Source organism: Myodes glareolus, chromosome 24 (assembly GCF_982192425.1).
Source record: "Myodes glareolus chromosome 24, mMyoGla1.1, whole genome shotgun sequence".
NCBI lineage: Eukaryota > Metazoa > Chordata > Mammalia > Rodentia > Cricetidae > Myodes > Myodes glareolus.
This window is the reverse complement of record NC_142049.1, coordinates 13,332,674-13,353,425: the sequence shown is the minus strand read 5'-3', so window position 1 is coordinate 13,353,425 and position 20,752 is coordinate 13,332,674. Positions and strand designations below refer to the sequence as shown.

The 20,752-nt window shown below is 47.9% G+C and overlaps 1 protein-coding gene across 3 annotated transcripts in view; it reads right to left on the bottom strand.

Annotated features, from left to right (window-relative positions):
• The window catches only part of Il16 (interleukin 16), a 93,753-nt gene that overhangs the window by 62,202 nt on the left and 10,799 nt on the right, over nt 1–20,752 (bottom strand). For 2 of the 3 annotated variants that reach the window (XM_085683040.2, XM_085683041.2), the window contains exon 2: nt 6,333–6,742. In XM_085683040.2, the coding sequence (XP_085539166.2) occupies nt 6,333–6,742 (410 nt within the window). Of the gene's footprint in view, nt 1–6,332; nt 6,743–18,434; nt 18,746–20,752 lie in introns of those variants that run through there. The other variant, XM_048435263.3, reaches the window with a different exon arrangement.

Sequence of the window (20,752 nt, the reverse complement as noted above, 5' to 3'; positions counted from 1 at the left end):
ACCACCAATGAATCATGGCAGACGAGTGGTGACTTCACCTAACCAATCTTTTAAATTTGTAAAGAAAATCAGGATTGCCACACTGGATCAAAGCATTTCACATCCATCCAGGGGGCAGCTCTAGAAACTGCATTCCCCGCCCCCCCGTGCCCCACCGCCCAACACGTGTCTGTCCTCTTGGCTGTTTTCCTCCCCCCTCCCCCCGCCCCGGGCTGAGCACCGCTGACTCTAGATCCCAGCTAGAGGATGCTGACAGCATGCCTCATGTAACCCCACATGTTGGCTCAAGAGAGGGGCTACGCCAGCAGATGCTCTGTCTTAAGGGTGGCCTCACTGTGCCGATTCATAAATAGTTCTGTCCATAAATATTTATAGGGCAACTACTCTGTACCAGTTCTCCGTTCAAAGAGTACCAACGGAGCCAGCAGGTTTTGAGGACAGTGTAGTGATCTGCTAAGATCCAGCCAGAGAGAAAGTGAGGAGCACACGTGGAGGAAGGCATCGATTTCAGCAGGGGCACTTGTGTGCCCATCCCCTCTCTCCTGGAGGTGTGTACCGTCCAGAGTGGTCCATGGCATGAGTGTACACGTCTCAGGGCTGGAGGGTTGCCAGGGCTTGCTGGAGGACGGCAGTGAATAGGAAACTGCAGGTGACCACTTGCTTACACCAAAGATCCTTATGATGATGGGCAGTGGGGGTGGCCAGGCAGAGGGTGATGGCCAAGAGTCAAGATGGACCTCCCGGTAGCCAGGGCAGAAATCTGAGGATTCCAAGCCCTTAACTGAGACTGGCCTGCGGGTTCCTTCAGAGGCCTGTTTGTCCAAGTGGAATGACAGAAGAATTGATTTGAAAAATCTTTTCACCTTGGCGAATCATTTAAACATTTAGCTTGTGGATATCATTTGTGCCCTCAGCTCGGGTCCTGCCCCTGTTAAAGATAAGCCTGTAACAAATGTAAAAAATCAGCTAATCTAAAAGATAAGAAAGAAAACAGAATATAGAAGCCTGGCAGTGGTGGTACATGCCATTAATCCCAGCACTCAGGAGGCAGAGACAGACAGATCTCTGTGAGTTTGAGGCCATCCTGATCTACAAGAGCTAGTTCCAGAACAAGCTCCAGAGCTACAGAGAAACCCTGTATCAAAAAACCCAAAGAAAGAGAAAGAAAGAAAGAAAGAAAGAAAGAAAGAAAGAAAGAAAGAAAGAGGAGGGGAGGGAGGGGAGGGGAGGGGAGGGGGGAGGGGAGAGGAGGGGAAGAGGAAGAGGAAGAGGAAGAGGAAGAGGAAGAGGAAGAAGAAGAAGAAGAAGAAGAAGAAGAAGAAGAAGAAGAAGAAGAAGAAGAAGAAGAAGAAGAAGAAGTGTAAGCAGTTTGGAAGAAGGACAGGATTCATTATGTTTATACTTGTCATTTCTGCACAAGCCCCCTGGAATTATAGCACCAAATTTGTCTATTTAAAACAAAAACTTTTTTTTAATCCTATGGGCGTTCTGCCTGCATTATGTCTGTGCACCACATTCAAGCCTGGTGACCATGAAAGCTAGAAGAGGGTGCTGGATCCCCTCAAACTGAAGTTGTAAATGGTTATGAGCCACCATGTAAGTGCTGGGAATCAAACCTGGGTCACCTGGAAGAAGAGTAACTGCTCTTAAACACTGAGCCTTCTCTCCAGCTCCTAGATTTGTTTCTTTACTCCAGATAATAGCTTAGAACATGTAAAAATCCAGTATTTTTAGAAACTGGAAGCAAAGATTGAAGGCGGAAGGAAAAGAAAGAAATGGGGAGGAAGGGAGTGCCCTTCTCTGGTCTAGCTTCCTTTCCTTGGCCTTAATATTCTGCTCAAATAACGTTTTTTTTTTTTAAAAAAAAATACTCTTTGGGGATAGAAATATAGCTCAGTTGGTAGAATGCTTGCCCAGTATGAATGAGGCTCTGGGTTCAATCCTCACCACTGCTTAAACTGGGTGTGGTAGGGTATGACCCAGAGGTAAGGGCAGGAAGATCAAAAAGTCATGGTCTTCTTTGTTCACATAACTCAAAGGAAGGAAGGGAGGGAGAGAGGGAGGGAGGGAGAGAGAGAGGGAGGGAGGGAAGGAGGGAAGGAAGGAAAGAGGGAAGAAGGGCAAGAGGGAGGGAGGGAAAGAGAGAAGAGAGAGAAAGAGAAAAAGAAATTGAATGAAAAAACAGTTTTAGACAGTCCGTCTGAAGTGTCAGGGAAACCGAGTTCTTCCTCCTGTAAGCATTCTAGGTCTGATGGACCAGGGGTCTTTGGGAAACTGGCCCTGGAGCAAGTGGCCCTGGGACCTCTGTGCTCTCTGCAGGCTCACTCACTCTGACTGAGCTCCAGCCATCCCCGCTGGCTTTGCACACCCGTAGGCAGGAATCAGCCCGGTCCTGGGTGTGCCACACACAACCTTCTAACGATGCTTTCTTTTTTAAAAAAAGAAAATTTTTCTTCAAGCTGGCCGTTTATGCGACTTCCTCTCTTCAAGTTTCACATTGGGCGTGTCTAGAGCGGGGGCTGACGTCACGGGGTCTCTTCCAGATGTTGTTTGGAAATCGGTGTAACCATGGCACTGCTGGAAGCCGAGAAGCCCAGCTGAGCCAGCTGAGTCATGCCTGAGCACAGGAAGCTTCTGCTGAGGAGAAGCAGGGAGCCCAGGGCAGGGACCAGAACATCCCTGCTGAAAGGAAGTGGATGGCCTGAGATGTTCTCAGGAGCCTCTACGGGAGGTATGGGGACCAGTTATGGCCTTTGACCTCCCTGAGCTGGCACCTTTGATAAAAGGAGGGGCTCAAACAACCGAAACCTTCACTTGCTCCCAACACATTCATGGGTCTTTAAGACTCACCTGTGCTCACTTAAAAGGAACCACATCCCCAATCCCCAGCCACACAGTACCTCTCTCTCCTCTCTTGACTCAGACCTGACTGAGCCGTCAGGTCAGCCTAGCCTGTACCCTCTCACACTCCCAGCCTCTGCTTAGCCCGGGATTCCTGTCATATCCACAATCCTCATGGTCCAAACTTCCCCCCTACTCACCTGGCCTCCCTTCGTTGTCTCCACTAGAATACCCCCCCCAAATTCACATCTGCCCTAACCACAGTGGGAACTGCAACGATCCGGTCGGCCCCACTAGCCTATAGCACCGTTCAAACCACAACTCTTGTAAATGTTACTGAATTTATTAATTACTTAATGACCCAGAAACCAAGTTTTCACCCCTGCAAACACAAATAATGGTATCTGTTGAGCACTTGCTACAGCCACGGAATCAGCGCAGATGAACATTCTCACGCAAACACCTAGTCCTGACTTCTCAGATCCCATATAAGGCGTGTTCCATCCACTAACATTCTCAGTTTCTAAGAGGAGGAAATTGAGGTGCGAGGAAGAAATATGAATTGCCCAGGAACAGACACATAGTATATGGGCAAGTTTGATTCCAACCCAAACAATCAGAGCAGTGAGCCCACACCCCGACCTCATGCTGTTACAGCTGCCTCCCTCCTAGGGTCTTGGGAGAAGGACGAGGAGTTAAGTGCGGTGAACACAGCACCAAGATGAGCAAGGATAAGCGAGAAAGTTTTTTGTTGCTAGGATTATTGGTTTCTTCCCATTTTCCTCTCTTTTGCAGATACCTCGGCCTGGACAGGTACATGAGTCGAGCCTTGGACATGCCCAAGTGTGCCTAGTGGACAAGGCCCAAGCTCAAGCACCCTCTCCTCCATCTCTTTGCTTAAGCAGTTGTCTCTACATGGAATCCTTTCCAGCATCTTCTGCCTTAAAAAAAAAAAAAAGTCCCTCGTTCAGGGAACCAATCTGCTTTTCCTGATCTTACTCCTTCCTCTCCTCTTCCTCTCTCTCACGCTGTCTCGCTCTCATACACACCCCTTCTCTGAGCTGCTGCTCTGGCCAGATGTGCAGCTGGAAGGGACCCCTCTCATGGTGTCACACTTTGCGTCCCCCATCAACAAGCCTTTCAGCTTTGCCTGGCCCACAAGAGTCCGTCCTTGCCCTGACTCTTCTCTGGGACCTGCCACTAGTACCTCAGTGTAACCCACATCATTGCTGGCCTCCTGAGAAGGCCCCTCCATCACCGTTTGCCAGGCCCCTGAGTGCTCCTGTTAAAACAACCTCATCATGCCCATTCCCTGCCTCCCATCCTTGTAATAAAGCTCCAAAGCTTTGCCACAGCCCTACTCAGGACCTTGGCCACTACCTTGGCTTCCTGTTCTCTTGTTCTCTCCTTTACTCTCTGCCTACCATGTTCCAGACTTCTGGATGCTCACAACATACTTTCCTTCTTACTTACTTTTCTCTTCCCCCTTAGGCAAATGTTGCGTATTCCAGGCTGAATCGAACGTACTATGTAGCCCAGGCTTGTCCTGATCCTGTGGCCATCCTCTTGAATCAGCCCCCTGAATACTCCTAGGGTATTATTCTCTTTCCCTTGTTGCATGTGCTTTCCCTGGGAGGCTCTAGCTGCAATGGTCACGTGACTCGCTCCTCGATGCTATTGAGATTTTTGATCGAAAGTCGGGGTTGGTAGAAAAAGCTTTGTGATGGCGGCTCACAAACAGCACCTCATCACCACACCGCACACCCCTTGCCCTGCTCAAGGTTTCTTCGTGGCCCCTCTACCAAATGCTGCATCATGCATTAAGTTGTTGACAACTGCATCCCTTGGCCAGATGCATGTCACACAACGACAATTCATCACACAGTGCCTGCTCTGGGTAGATACTCAGTCAATACTGCCTGGAGGAAGGAGAGCCAGCACCCCTCAGGACATGCTCCTCATTTCTCAGTTCCGTCTGCTGTCCCACACGCCTCTTGGGGTATTGCTTACCCTCTAAGCAGGCTCTCTGTGGGCAGGATTTGGATCCCCACAGTGCCCAGCACATAGTAGGTACTGAGGAAAATGCCTTGTGATTCAACAGAAAAGTCAACCCTGGGAGCTGGAGAGATCTCCAGACGATTTTGGAATCTCGCCTACCTGAGCTTTCACACTGTGGTTAATAAACTTGACTCTCAGACTGGAGATGTAACTCGGCCAGTAAAGTGCTTACGTGAGAACCTCTGGATTTGACCCCCAGCCCTGCAGAAACAAGATGTGGTGGCACCCATCACAGGAGAGGCAGTGACAGGAGAACAAGAAGCTCATGTTCTTCCTCAGTGATACAGGAAATCCAAGGCCAGCCTGGGATGTATGAAACCCTGTCTCTAAACAAACCCTCAGGTGAGTAAAGCTCTCCCTGTTCCTGGCATGCTGAGAGCCTAGTCAGCTTTTACCTAAAGCCCATCAAGATGCTGGCTTTATCTTCTACTCCATGAGTTCAAGGCTCATCAGTGGGAGTTGCCCCAAGCATGATGATGCAGCCTGCTCTAGGCAAGACCATAACGATGCTGCTTGTGTCTAGACGTTGCTAGGACAACCACCTCCATCTGCTCCATAGTGTGGCCTGATGCTACATATTAGAAAAGTACTCAAGAGTGAGCTCCCTCCTGGTGATCAGGATGTACAAAAGTACCAGACTTCGCCGAGTCAGCAGAATGCCTTCTTTATCTGCTGCTGGATCACATGACTGCCTCAGGGTCTTGGCAATAGACTATGAGAGAAACCCCTTGGGGCCTGTCCATCTTGCATGAGCAGTGCTGACTCCAGGTCCAGGATTCTTTGGACCCTTGAGAAGTCCCTCCTTCCGTAGATGGCACAAAAGCAAATTCATGGCACTTCTTAGGGAACAATCACAACACATCTTTAGCCTGGGTGCCCCACACCCCGCAATTTCTATCACACGAGGACAGCCATCTAACCGGGGTAACATTCTCAAGCCCCAAACACTTAACATTGGAATCAACTAAAGGGACCAGAAAGTACTCACAGCTGTGTTTGGGAAGCTACCTTCCCATCCCTTGCTTCTTAGATGCTTTCCCGAGGCCTCTCCTGTGTCCTGGTAACCTGGTACCCTTCATCCTCAGAGATGATGAAGGGTAGCTATGTTTTGACCTGCTTCTACTTTGTCCAGGGATGCTTATGTGGTGATGAGAACTATTGCCAATGGCATCTTCCCCCAGGGCTCAGTCCATCTCCAACTGAACCACCTCTCACCAAATATCTCAGAGAAGCGTATTGGCTGTACCTGATTCATCAGCAACTTTATTGCTATGAGTTCTAGGAGGTCCTGCCTCAACATTTCCCTTGTTGCTGTCCAAAATGAGAACTCTTTGATTTTCTGACTTTTGTGTAAATGGATTCAAAGATTATAATCACTTATGGCATCAGACAACAGCTATGGGCCCTGCCGGAGATACAGATCGTGGCCGTACCTTCATGAAGAACATCTTCCTGCAGTGTTTGCCGCGATCACTCCCAGCTGCTTGGAGTTGCGAAGCCTCCGATGCCAGCGCCAGATCTGGAATGTTGCTGAGCCCCGCCTCCGACGTGTCTGCCAGCTGCATGGCGGAGTGAAGGAACTCCTTGCCCTGGCACAGCGAAGTCTCAAAAGGGTCAGGGTACTTCTCATCGGGGCTAGAGCTATCATCGCTGGTCTTGGCATTGCAGAGGATCAGAGAACGGGAAATGGAGCGAAATTTTGTGGATTTCCGGCTCTTTCCAGAGTGGCCGTGGGGCTCCATCCTTAGAGAGGAAGCGAGGCCACGCTTCTTCCTCTCCTGTTCTCCCGGCCTTGGCCGATGAGTGGCAGCTGAACTGGACTTAGCCACCCCTGCATGAGTCCCTGGAGGAAAGAAAAAATGGGAAGAAGTCCTGTGACATGCTGCCGGCTCAAGTCCTGGAACTGAGCCGCGGGTGCCCACAAAGCAAAGCAGAGGAGTCCCAGGACCCAGTCGGTCTGCAGCGTTAGCTAATGGAGCCGTGTCCCGGGCTCACGGAGACCAGACCTAAACTCTTTATCCAAACCATCATCCTACAGGCAGGGAAACTGAGGAACAGAGGAAGAGAAATTTAAATCCAAGATGCTAGCAAAAGATCTAAGAATCAGGTGTTGGGGAAAGGCTTAGGAATTAAATTGCTCCCCAGGACCATGGCTTTGTAAGGCTTTCAAACGTGGAAGCTAATCTTTAGATGAAACTCTAGTCTGTAGAGCAGAGCAAGGAGAAGGTCAAGGAGGATGGAACCCACTGCCCTGGGCCCCTTGTACTCCTTAGTATCTCTTACACTGTCTCCAAAGGAACCCGAGAGCCCAGGACTCAGCCCAGGGACCACTGGTGTATTCCAATACCAGGTGTAACTGAACGTTTTTCTCTGTCCCCCTGGATCCTCCCCTTGCCAGTTTCTGTCCCATTCGTGGTCCCCAAAGCCTCTTATGAAATAACACTCTGAGGCTTAATATCAACTACAATTGTTTGGTCAAGAGCTCAGGCATAATAAATTAGCTTTCACAATTAAATTAACCCATTTCTATTAATCTATGTATTGCCACAGGCTGTGGCTTATCGGTGATGTTCTGGCATGTTAATCCTTTGGTGGCTACATGGTGTCTCCTCTACTTCATCTTTCTCCTTTCTGTATCTTTACTTGGATTTCCCACCTAGCTACCTGACCATTGGCTGAAACAGCTTTATTGGTCAACCAATAAAAGCAACACATATACAGAAGGACATCCCACATCGTCCCCCTTTTATATCTAATTAAAAAAGGAAGGTATTAATTTTAACATAGTAAAATTACATATAACAAAACAGTACTCAAGCAAGATTTACAGTTAGAATATTTAGTCATTTGTATTAGGCAAAAGTAAAGAAAATACACTATCACCTACCCTATCTTTGTGAGTTTAAGGTTTTATATCAAAATTATCTTTGATTACAGCTGAGGGCAATTGTAATATAATTGCCTTCAACTCCATCAAAGACCCCAGAAGGATATAATATTACCTAAGTAAACAGTAAACGCATTGCAAGCAACTTCCAAAACTCTAGAATTGACAGAGACATCGCATGGTCTGTACAGTCACCCAAGTTCTTTTGCAACGTTGAGGCATCCATCTTCAGCCTACAGGTCCAGAGTATCTGGCAGACTTTTCAGTGAAGCAGGGAATTTGAAGATCTGTTCTGCCTTGTCCTGGCCAAGTTCAACAGTTGCTTTCTTCTGTGTCCTGCAGAATGTCTGGCAGTTTCTTCTGTGGAGCAGGAACCCTGAAGGACCAGTCATCCCATCTTTTGGCAAGTTTAATAGTCACTTTTCTGTGGGTTCTGCATGTCTAGTTCATACAGCATGCCATCAAGCAGTCCAGGCAAGAAGAGTTTCTTGCAGAAATGACTAGCCTTGTCACGCTGAGTTTCTCTGATGCCCAGCAACCTCTCTGAAGTAATTGGTGCTGCCAGAAGCAGACATGTCTCACTGTCGAGAAAAGTCTAAGTTCTTAAAACGTTTTAAATGCCATATCCCGTAGGTTTTTGACGTGTTGAAGATTATTTAACTGAAATATATCCCTGTATATCTAGAAAACCTAACATGACTAAAAGTTTGATTATTATAGATGACTATCTATTCATCTGTATTTCCTAATTATACATTACATTTTTAAATAGCTGCACAAGCATAATACCTTAAATTTTTATCAATAGATCGAAATCCATACCAATGTATTTATTTCTGTAACACCCAGGGGAAGATCTGGAGACTGGGGTCTTCTAAAGGCCAGTTCCCTGCGGCTGGGGTGAATGCAGAAAGTTCAGTGCACAGCTGACTCCTGAAAGCACATGTGCCCTTCCTCAGGCCCAAGGTTACACCCTGACCAATGTGACACATAGGGCTGTGAGTTCCTACTCTGTCAGCTGTCCCCGCTGGTTCATTCTCCCGGCCTCCTCACCCAAGGCTGGCCCCTCTACCAGGCCCACAGCCCAGCACAGGTTTGCCAAGAGGCACCTCCCTTGAATTTGGTGTCCACAAGATAGGTGGCAGAGCGGCCTAACGCTGTAGCTGTAGCCAGACAAGTTCTGACTCGGGTCCAAGCCACAAAATAAAGCCTGTTGCCAGAACAACAAACTGTGGGATGCTCTTGGCAACCCATCCCGGTGTTTGTGCACAGGCAGGATGGAACCAGGAGATGCGCAGAGCTTCCAGCGTTTCACTGCAGAGAAGTCTTCACATGTGCCCCAAGAGAGAATGCCTTCTTAGGATGCTGTCTGTAACCCTTGGCTTACATACACACACACACACACACACACACACACACACACACGCACACACACACACACCATGCATGCGCACACACACACACACACACACACACACACACACACACACACACACACCAGAGATTAATATCCTCTCAAATCTTCTTCTATCGTTCTCCGCCTGTTTTTCATGATGGACTCTCCCACTGAACCCAGAGCTCAGCTACTTGGCTAGGCTCCCTAGCCAGTGAACCCCAGTATTCTGTTACACCTGTCTTCACAACACTGGGATCGCAGGAGAGCACTAATGCACCCATATTTTAACCTGGGTGATAGAGATCTAAACCCAGGGCCTTTCCTGACTGAATCAGCCTCAGCCCACATTGCTTTCTGTATTGATAATTAGATGGATAACTATTTGCAGTGATATTTTATTTGTATTTGAATGGATAAAGCTTGTCTGAAGATCAGAGTGCAAAGCTAAGCCACTAGAGGCCAGGGATTGGTGGCACACACCTTTAATCCCAACTCCGGAGCTGGAGGCAGATGGATCTCTGTGAGTTCAAGGCCATTCTGGGCTACACAAGATTGACCCAGAAACAGATTCAGGTGGTGGTGATGGCGCACACCTTTAATCCCAGTGTTTGGGAGTTACATACCTTTAATCAAGCACTAGAGAGGTAAAGACAGGAACAATATGGCTGGAAGGAGAGAGGAATATAAAGGGGAAAAGAGAGGAGCTCACTGGAGTGTGGAGTCAGGTTTGGTGGAGACACAGCGTAGTTTAGGTAGTCTGAGGATTGTCCCTTCAGTCTGGACATTGGTAGAGGTAAAATGTCTCTCTAGTGACTTACTGTTCTGCTTCTCTGATTCAGCTTGAAGCCCTATGTCTGACACTGGGTTTTGATTAATTAAAACCAACCAGAATTTGTGCTGCAACTACCTGGCAGCTGTCTGTGCAACGGGCACTGCGCTGGATGTTTTAGTCGAAATTAACTCAGAAGAGGCAGAGCCCAGTGGATCTCTGTGAGTTCAAAGCCAGCCTGGTCTACAAGAGCTAGTTCTAGGGCAGGCTCCAAAGTTAGAGAAACCCTGTCTCAAAAAAAGAAAGAAAGAAAGAAAGGAAGGAAGGAAGGAAGGAAGGAAGGAAGGAAGGAAGGAAGGAAAAAGAAAAGAAAAGAAAAGAAAAGAGAGAGAAGAAAAGAGAGAGAAGAAAAGATAAGAAAAGAAATTAACTCAGATGGCAAGAGTGAGTAAGGGCACTTGCCACCAAGCATGAAAACCTGAGTTTGATACTCAGGGCCCACATGACAGAAGGAGAGAAACAACCTCCACAAGTTGTTCTCTGACCTCCAAACATGTGTCATGGCAATAGAGTACAAACACACACACACACACACACACACACACACACACACAATGTTAAAAAACAAAGCAAGCAAAAAAAAAAAGCACCATTGGCTCTTGGGCCAACAAGAGGAGGTGTCTCAGCAAATGAAGGTGCTTACCACTAGGTCTGAGGACCTCGCTCTGACCGCTGGAACCCACACAGTAGAAGACTGACTCTTCCAAGCTGTCCCCTGACCTTTACACCACACATGTAGTATGGTGTATCTGTGTGTAATCATGCGTATGCACATACTAATAAAAAATATTACAGAAAAGAATGTAACTCAGCATTAGCCATTTCATAAGCAACCCTTGCCAATATTCCAAAGCCCTGTGTTCTCCCATCCTTCTAGCTCACGCGGACTCCAGCCAGAGTGGAGCAAGCCTGCAGTGACAACGGAGCTGGGTGGCAGGCTTTTGAGCCCTGCTGGCCACACTCATTCTTGAGCAGACTGGGACAAGGAAACTTTCACGACCACCAGCTGGCTTCCAGTACTGGCCAATGAACATGCTGTTTCCATATGACGTTCATCACGCCCTCAGGGACCTCAGGACTTCAGAATGTCACCACACTGTGCCAGGCAGTGTTCAATTGCTTTACCACGTGGTCCTCAGGAAAGGGCTTGTGGGCTCGATACTGCCCGCGGGTTACAGAAAGATGGTCAAAGCATGGGGCAGTGAACTATGCAGCATGGCTATGCAGCATGGCCAGAGCCTGAAGCTCCGAGCTGTCTCCTCACAGCCCCCATTGCTGCCTTCTTGCCTTCACCCCATGTCTCAGCTGCATGGGGTCTCAGCAACCCACATGTGGACATGCTCAACCCTCTTCTTTCCTTAAATGATCTGGTAGACCAGGCACAGTGGTGCCTGCAATCCCAGCATCCTGAGGTAGAGACAGGAGGATCAGGAGTTCAAGTCCATTCTGGCACAGAGAAGACCCTATCTTGAAGAACAAACAAATCTGGCGCCTGTCACCCCATCCTGGTACCCTTGAATAAACACTCTGTACTCTGTTCTCTCTCTCCTTAACTCACCACTGCTTCCAGATCCGGCGCTGGGGTTTGCTTCCTTCCCCTAAAGCCATGGAAACTTCTGTATCAGTTCCACGTTGAATGCATCCAGAGCCGCAATCACAAAGTCCAGAGGCTACAAACCTCTCCACTGAAACTTGCTTTGTCTCGAGAGGATTGCTCAGTGTCTGTTGGCGGTCTTTGAGCTCTCCTGCGAGTTGTTTCTTTTCCAGATATCCCCTTTCAAATCCAAACCATTGCAGTGCCCTTGGGCTGACGTCTCCAGCGTGTCTCAACTCTGTCCTTTCAAGTTCCCAGAACTGGTAGCTTGATGCCAGAATCACTGTGGATAGCAACTTAGGTCGAACCTCCTTCCTTTTGGACCAACCTCGGTGGGGGGGGGGGGGCATGCGTGGTATATGGTGTGTGTGTGTGTGTGTGTGTGTGTGTGTGTGTGTGTGTGTGAGTGTGTGATGGCCAGCACTTGCACACTCCCCATTTGAAAGTTTGAAAGCTAATCAGTTTCGTGCTAAAATCCTCCTAGGACTTTCTGACACCAGGCGGAGAAGATCTAAGAATAAGTTGCTGAGCACCACGGTTTGGAGAGTGACGTTGACATGGAAGGTTCAGAGGTCGTGCAGATGGAGAGGAAGTGGAGAAAAGAACAAGGAACAGAAGGACAGAGGGAATGTGAGCAGAACCAAGCCTAGATGCTATCATGCAGCAGCTGGACCCAGCCATGCCCGAAGCTATGGTATTTATTCTGTTATACGAATCGACATGTTCGGGTTTGGGCTTAAAAGTGTATCTTCATGGACTAATAGTCTTTCGGACTGCTGATAGAGATCTAAGCTCTGGAAAATATCACCAAAGCTTGTCTTCACCTCTGTCCATTCTCGCTCATAGCAGCTGGCTCTGGAAGTCTTGATCCAACAGCCTCCATAGACCCTGGGATTATGTACCCCGTTCCCTTTCTCCCCATGTCCTTTCCTAATCTACAAGATCCCCAGTCATGACCATTCACTTGCCAGGCATCTTCCAGAGCCAAGATGCTACATGGTCCTTTGAGGATGAGGTGCAAAGCTGTAGGCTTCCTTGGCTGGGGGCACGGACTGCATGAAAGACTTAGATCAGAGGAGGGTCAGATTCCTTGGTAGAAACTGCTCGCCCCATGAGGATATTTTCAGAGCATGTCCACTGAGTACTGGCAGCCAAAAGCACGCTTTTCTACAGGGCGTGGCCATTTCTAAGGCTGCTCTCTCCTGAAAGCGGACAGGGACCATGGGATGGGAGGGAGAAAGCAGAAAGGCAAGGCCTTCATCCTCCAACTACGAGCAAAGGCTGCTCCCCACGAGCCATGTCAGCCCAGAAGACATGAAAGGGAAAGGACCGCATTGAAATGGAGAACCGCTTCTGTGGAGGGGACTTCCCTCCAGGCCTGGCACCAAGAGAGACAGTGGAGGAGAGGGAATAATTGAAAACACAGCATGGCAGTCATGTGGCTCCGCTTAGCCTTGGTAATTGTGCTCAGGACATTGGAACCAGCTATTGCTCTCTCATGAAAGCCAATGCCAGCTGTGCCGGGGGCCAGCTGTGCCACCCTTCTCCTCAACCCTCTCTGTACGTTCAAACCAATAGCCTTTCTCTTATTTGGCTCCCCAGCCCCAGGATTCTTGCCAGGGTCTTACCAGGTGTCCTCGGTCCCTAGTAGGTTCTGCACGAGGCTGCCCTGTGGTTTCCTACACAGAGGACTTCAACATGGTGCCCCCCAGGAGACATCCTGCCTTTCCAGACCAGAGAAGGCCAGAGAACTAGAAACCTGCCCTCCCAAGACCTGGCCAGCATCCCCCCAAACACCCAAAGAGGATTGGCTCTCTACGCCAGGTCTTCCAGAGAACAGAGGTGTTACAGGGGATCACCTCATCCTGTCAGGCAGGAGATTGCCTGAAAAAGAGGGGTGGGCACTGCTGTCCTCACAGTTGCTCAGAACATCTGAGCACAGCTGAGTTGTCCTCTATGGAGTGCAGTGCCAAGGGGAAGCACAGGACTACAAGATGGTGGGCACTTGTTTCCCTTAGAGTCCGGAAGAGAATTCTAGACTACAGGCTCTGGAGCAAGGTTGTAAATCTTCCTTCCCTCTCTTCTACAGTCCCTTACATCTTCTCTCTCTTCTTTCCTTCCTTCCTTCCCCATCCCCCATTTGCCGGCTCTCTGCCTCCTTCCTTCCTTCCCCTCCTCATCTGCATGCAGCCAGTGTGCTGGGCGAAGCTATCACTAGAGAGGAACAGTCTTACATTTTGATCTGGAACATCATTTGCTGACTGGAGAATTGGAGAGGATTTTAAATCACCATGTGGCGAAAGAGGAACTCTTTGATAAATGTGTTTGGAGTTTCTGCATTCTCCCACAGTGTCCTATTTCAAAGGCAGTTTTGAAGTCTGGCCATTCCAGCCTGAGGCGATGGTGGGGGGGGATATTTTTTGGTCTTGAACTGAAAAGTGATTCAGAGATAAGGAATGAAGGGAAGAGGTGAATGTCCCTTCTCCTACCCAAAGAAGATCTTTAATAGAATCCATGGGACCCACCGCTGAGTCTGACCCTCTGTCTCTCTCTCTATATATATATATATACATATATATATGTGTATATCATACACAGGATTAGGAAGACAGCATCTCTGGGCCTTAGCATTCCCCACCCCCCAGTCAAGTAGGCCTTGTTAAAGTAGTCTGTTGTTATTACTCTACTACATCCCTGAGGATGTACATCCCTGACTGTACTCTCTGGGTCTTTGGCACAGTGTAGGGACTTTGCATACTGAGGACCAATAGCTGAAGAGCATCTCAGAGGCCCCTCCCACTGACACCTGAGCCAATGCAGGAAAAGCATCCCACTTAGGTCCACAGACTGGAGGACTCCAGTGACCTAAGACAGCAGACTGACTAGAAGCTGCTGAGCTGACCTTTGAACTTAAGAGCCATCCGAAAAGACACTTTGGACTCTGGAAATAACCTAAGAGGCCACGGTGAAAATCTCACACAGGTGTTAAAGTTTTGGCACCCTGGGAGGTGGTACTAAATCACCAAGGCACAGGCAGGGCTGGGGCACACAGTGCCACCCCAAGTTCGAGGGCACAGGGCATGGCAGGGCAGGGATTCCCCTTGAGCAAGCAGTACTAAAGAGACACAAGTAAAACATGTAATTCACCTTAAGAAGAATCTAGAAAAACCCCAGCAAGCATATTTGCCCATTGTTACTCTGGAAGGACCAGCTAAGACTCGGTGCTTATGGCATTCCCACTTCCAGGCTCCAAGCAGAAATGTCACTGCAGAATGACTTGAGTGACCATCTGTGGGAAGCCACACAGCATCTCCACACAGCTCACTGTAGGCAGAGAAGCCCTGCCACTTACCACACCACTTACCGCTGCAGTCTTAAGCAGTGTCATTACCCGTGAACTGGAGGTGGCTATATGCTAACAACAGGGAGGTCCGAGGGCAACAGACAAGGCTTAAACTTGCTAGATAATGGTGCATTCTGTGGGATAGCGCAGAGCCAGCAACAGGAATGAAGTTGGTCTATACGTGCAAACGTGGTGGAAGTCTTGAAAAGCTAAGAAATATACTAAAAGAATTGTATAGACTTTGTCTTAATTTACCAAAAAATATATCTTTTGGGATAAATAACAAAGTAGTAATCATTTTCAGAAGGTGATTAATCAGAAGGTGATTAATTGGAGGTGATTAATGCTGGGAGATGAATTTAGATCATTTTCTGTGTTCGGTTCCTATTCATGTCAGTCCCAACTCAAGATTACGGTCAGAAAAATCAAAGTTTTGTTTTAGGAGATGATAATATAAGGCTACATCTAATTTTCAATCAGCTGATACTGATCTGGGGGTTTAATCCCCACTAATTAACTCCCACAGTGCGAGAAGCTGTGGTGCATTCTACTGAAGGGGAAACAAAACAATCAGTATGGTCCATCTGAGAACCCCACAAGGTGTAATAAACCTAGGAAGACAACCCCACTGAGGCAACAGTGATTATTCGAGTGACCAGACATTTTTTGGTTGGATCTAAGTCCCTTTCCAAAAGCTGGAACTTATATCTGGCACTGTTATCAGATCCAAGAACCTATGGTTAGACAGGTCACAGTCCCTAGAGCAGAACCTACATTATTTCTCTACTAAAATTATACGGTGTTAAACCAACTCCCAATGGCTTGTCATTATACCCATAGATCACTGCTCTGTCAATCTCATCAGAGAAGCTTCTTGTGGTAGAGGGTGATTAGCACAGAGACCCACGACTGACCAATGGGCAGAGAACGCAGGCCTCCCTCAATAGGACACTTACATCACTCCCTCCCTCATGAAGCTCAGAGATCCCTGAGAAAAGTAGAGAGAAAAACCTGTGAGGGCTGGAAGCAGTGGAGGCCGATACCAAAATAGTGTTTTCCAGATACAGCGTGGCAGCTGTATATATGAACTCAAAGTGGTTGTCACAAAGGCTCAAACCATCCAAAGTCCCAGCGTGAATGGGGGGCAGTGGGCAGGAAACCCCACCCCTACCTGAAGACTATTGAAAGCTAGTAGCTCCTGGGAGAGGGAGAGTCAGTTTGCTTTAAGGCTCTGACCCCTGGGAGCGTCAACTACACTCCAGGGGTTGGCCCCATACCCAAGATTATTTGGGTAACACACTTTGGACCTCATGGGCTTTAAAAAAAAAAAAGACTCAACATAAGTAGGGAGGAAGGTAAGGATGGGAGGAATCAGGGGATGGAAAGGGAATGTGGTCAAAATATGGCGTGTATGAAAGACTCAAAGAACTAATAAATATTCTTTAAAGATTTTTTTGAAATGTTTAGAACATTTATCAAAGTTAAAAAAAATAGTTGAATTAAAGCCGAGTAGGTTATAGCCGATTGAAGACATAGTAAGTATTCCAGTTTCTGAAATATAACAATGTATTAGTTGACATTGTCTTCATGTCAGCTATCTTTGTCACTATTACTTTAAGTTAAAAAGTCTCCTTCTGAACCCCTCAGCCACAGTCTAGGAATCTTGGACATCCATTGTCTTATTGTTCTTTTTGTTGTTACCTACCTGGTTAGTTACTTTGTTTTTACCTGTTTTGACTTTGTGAGGAACTCAACTTAGGCAGGTGCCGACTCACAGCCCAGACCTTTTACGGTCTTTTCTTAGAAAGTCAGTCAGTAATTGAAGCTTCAACTCCAGTTTAAACTCCATTCTTTACAGGTGTGTCATGGTTACTGTCACCTAATTTTCAAAATTTTGTGTCTTTTGGTTTCTTGAATTTTTTTTTATTAGAAAATTCCAGCTTAATTGTTTCGTAGCCACGGGGAGGTGCCTTGGCATGTGGTTTTTCTTTCTTGGCATCTGTTAAGGTTGATGTTGTAAGATGACATATGAGATGAGTAAGTGGTTTTTGAACTATCATTTGTACAGAGAGAGGCTGACAGCTCACATGGTCTCTCTCTCTCTCTGTGTGTCTCTCTCTGTGTCTCTGTCTGCATCTGTCTGTCTCTGTCTCTCTCTCTCTCACAGACACACACGCACGTGCAGACATACTTCATTATCTGCTTTTGATAATTATTTCAGCACTGGGGAAGCCCATTGCCCAGATATCACTTAGGCAGGAAATATGGAAGACCCCCATCTCCTTCAGCAACTGCTGTGACCATCCCTGGGCTTGTGGGGTTTGACTGGAAGGAGCAACCTCAAGCGACCCTTGAGGGCTGAGAAAAGAGGAAGGGCAGGCATGTGAGACTGGGCCAGTCGCCTACCTCTGACCCTTGCAGTAACTCAGCAAACTACTCACCCAGTAGGTGAGCATAAGAACAGAAAAAGGAAGGAGAACTCGTGACTAACTGGGCCAGAAATTCTTATCGTGGACAGCAGGGAGATGGCCACTGTGTCCAGAGGAAAGTCATGTCAGACTCCAGGATATAAGGCCACACCCCCATCCTTCTCTGTCCCGCTGAGGTGCTAGAATACTGCTGGCTTTTTAAACTTTTATGATCTGATTCAAAGTTGGAGTTTACATTGTTTTTATGTCATGGAACACACCATTATCACACATAAGGTACACAGGTAAGTAAATGTTTATGAATTAATCAATAGCTTATGTAACGCAAACAAAACTTTATTACATGGTACATTTGCTGTGCTATGAATAAAGACACTGGAAAGTTCATGAAATATATGACTGTGGGGGAGAGATGCCGCAGTGGTAAAGCATTTGCCCTTCAAGGATAAGGACCAGAGTTTCGAACCCGAGCACCCAGAGGAATGCACGCTGGGTGTGGTAGCCTACCTATAAGCTTGACCCTTGGGAAGCTGAGCCGAGGGATTCCCCAGAGCAAGCCAGCCTACTGCGCTAGTCAAATAGGTGACCGGAGAAAAGCTTTCGTGAGCGATTGAGGAAGTGCCCACACCAGCATCTGAGCTTCCCATGCACAAGCACACACAGACATAGGCACTCACCCACATGTGTGCACACACACAAAAACACACACATACATACAACGCAGAAAGACTGATTTTGTGAAGTTTACATACTTGCTTACCCTACTCGTTTTATGTGTAAAAGGGAGTTTCTCACCTGCATTGATTTCCAGTCTACTTGAGAGTTAATGTTGGAAACCACAAGCCTGAAGCTTCCTTTCCAGCCAGTTTCCTGTGGGATGTGTGCTTAGAGTGAATTCCCTGCATCTATGTGCCCTTGGGTCTCCCAGCCCTGGCTAACATGGCAGGATCCTGATTCTAACAGACCCCTTTCTGTCACCTTTTGGGGGCTAAGTTCCCTGCTGGGCTTTTTTTCCAATGCTGAGGCAAGATTGAGAGAAGGGCTTAGAATTACTCACGGTTAGCCTGGCCAGGTAAGAGATTCCATGAGCAGAAGAGAGGGGGTGTCAGTCCCTGGCATCCCAGCAGCGGGGAGCGCATGTGAATATGCCACAGTGCATATTGGTGGTGGCCACCTCCAGCTGGCAGAGCAGGGCAGCCACATCCTAGTTGCTGCACCTGTCCCTTACAGGTGCACTTCTGACCCCACGGTGCAAGACCCATGAAGACCCCAATTCTGCATGGGCCCCGACATCTGGGTCACCATGCAGGGAACTAGCAGCCTAGGAGCTGTGTCCGTGGCATCTAATCCTCTCCACCAGCGACGCGTGTAGCCAGCACCACAGCTCCTGACTCTCTGCCTTCCTCTCCCCAGGCGCTGTGCTCACGCACAAGCTGCGCTCAGCAACCCCATCTGCTCCGTGCTCTTTCGGGCAGGGACCTCTTCATGTTCCTGGCAGACACCAGGCAACCTTGTCTAATTACAAGACTGACACGGATGGGTCCTAATTTCAGCAGAGAGCCCAAAGAAGAACTTGGAGTTCGTTGCTGATTCAAAGCCGCCTCCCAAACAGAAAACTGGGGCTTTCAGAGGCATTTGCCTGTTTTCACTGTTTGTATTTTTGCTCCCCAAGTATGGGAGTGTGCGGCTATCGACAGTGAGCTGTGTTTTAAGATGAAGACCATCTCGCCTACGGAAATGTATTGCCAGTACAATAGGCAATGCAGACATAAAGAATTCTCTCTTCTGATAATGTGTGTCTGTGTGTATGTGTGTGTGTGCATGTATCTTGCTATATGCACATGCTCAAGAACAGTATACATGGATGTACTCACCTGTGCATACACCCTTGGAGGCAATAGGCCAACACTAATTGTCTTGCTTCTATTGCTAGCAACCTTACTTTTGGAGACAGGATCTCTCACTAAACCTGAATTTTGCTGTATTAGATAGATTGGCTGGCCAGCTAGCCCCAGGATCTGCTTAGCTCTGCCTGCCCAGTGCTAAGCTTATAGACACAAGATGCTGAGTCCACTTTTATGAGTAGTACTGGGGATCTGATCTCGGGTCCTTGTACTTGGGGTAACAAGCCCTTTACCCACTGCGGCATCTCTCCAATCTCCGATTACTGTTAGTGTTCATCCACACAACAGTCAGTTCCTAGGGTTCCCTGTGATTCAGGCACTTGTGTCACATGGGACAAAAACATGGGCCCTTGCAGCCTGCTGGGTGCCGCAGGCGCAGATGGACACTATTCCTAGTGTGGGTGCTATGTCTCATGTGACTCTTTAAATCATCCAAGGACCCACGAGCAGAAACTTGGAAGCTGAGGGAGGGGTCAGAGATAGCACTACCCTTTGGCACTCGGGTCAGACAAATCTCTCGGTAGCAGTGGAGCTTGGGGGTGTGGAGGAGAGGACTGGGGTGCAATGACACACTGAGGCTTAAGGTGCTCCTCAGGAATATGAGCTCTGTGCTGTCATCAAATTCAATTCAAAGTGCATCCCACCTCCCCAAGTTCTTGGGTTTCTCTTGAGGGACAGAAGACAGGGATGGAGAGAGCTGACAAGAAGGTAGGTCCTTGGTTTTTGGCCTGCTTTCTCCTAAGATAATTCTGCCTCAGCTCTTTGTGTATGGATTTTCAGAAGTTAATTCTAGAATGGTTTGCAAGTAGTATTAAAAACCTCCAAGGAAGTATGATCCAAGAGGGAGAGAGAGAGAGAGAGAGAGAGAGAGAGAGAGAGAGAGAGAGAGAGAGAGAAGCATGCATAAGGGGAGACTAGAAGACAATGTCGTGGAGGTGGGTTCTCTCCTTCTACCTTCACTGGGGTTTTAGGTATTGAACTCAGGTCACCAGGCTTGTGCAAGAAGTGCCGTTACCCCTGGGCCATCTTGCTAGTGGATATTGTCCAGTTATGTTTTTACTCTTTGGCTATATAACCAGTTTTCAATTGTTGAGGTGGGTCTTGCGGCTGTGTCGTGCATGAAGCCTAGAGTCAGAGACTACAGCTAAGGCGCAGAATGCACCCCTGAGTGAACCCCGCCATTCAGGTGGAGTCGCACCATGTGAGCTCATAGACAATGCGTGAAAAGATGTCAGCATAGTGTCTGGGACGGGAAGAATGCCCAAGAAAGGCATTAAGAAGGCAGTAAGCACAGTTAAGTAATAAATGGCTAACTGGAGCTTCTAGCATGGTACAAGGGCACTCTGGCAGCTCTTGGGCATGGGAGGGGCCTCTGCAGGGCTCCAAAGAATTGGCCACTGTAAGCACAGGGCAGAGGGGAGGACACAGAAAACAGAGGTCTGATGACCTTCTTCCAGGGATCTCAGCAAAT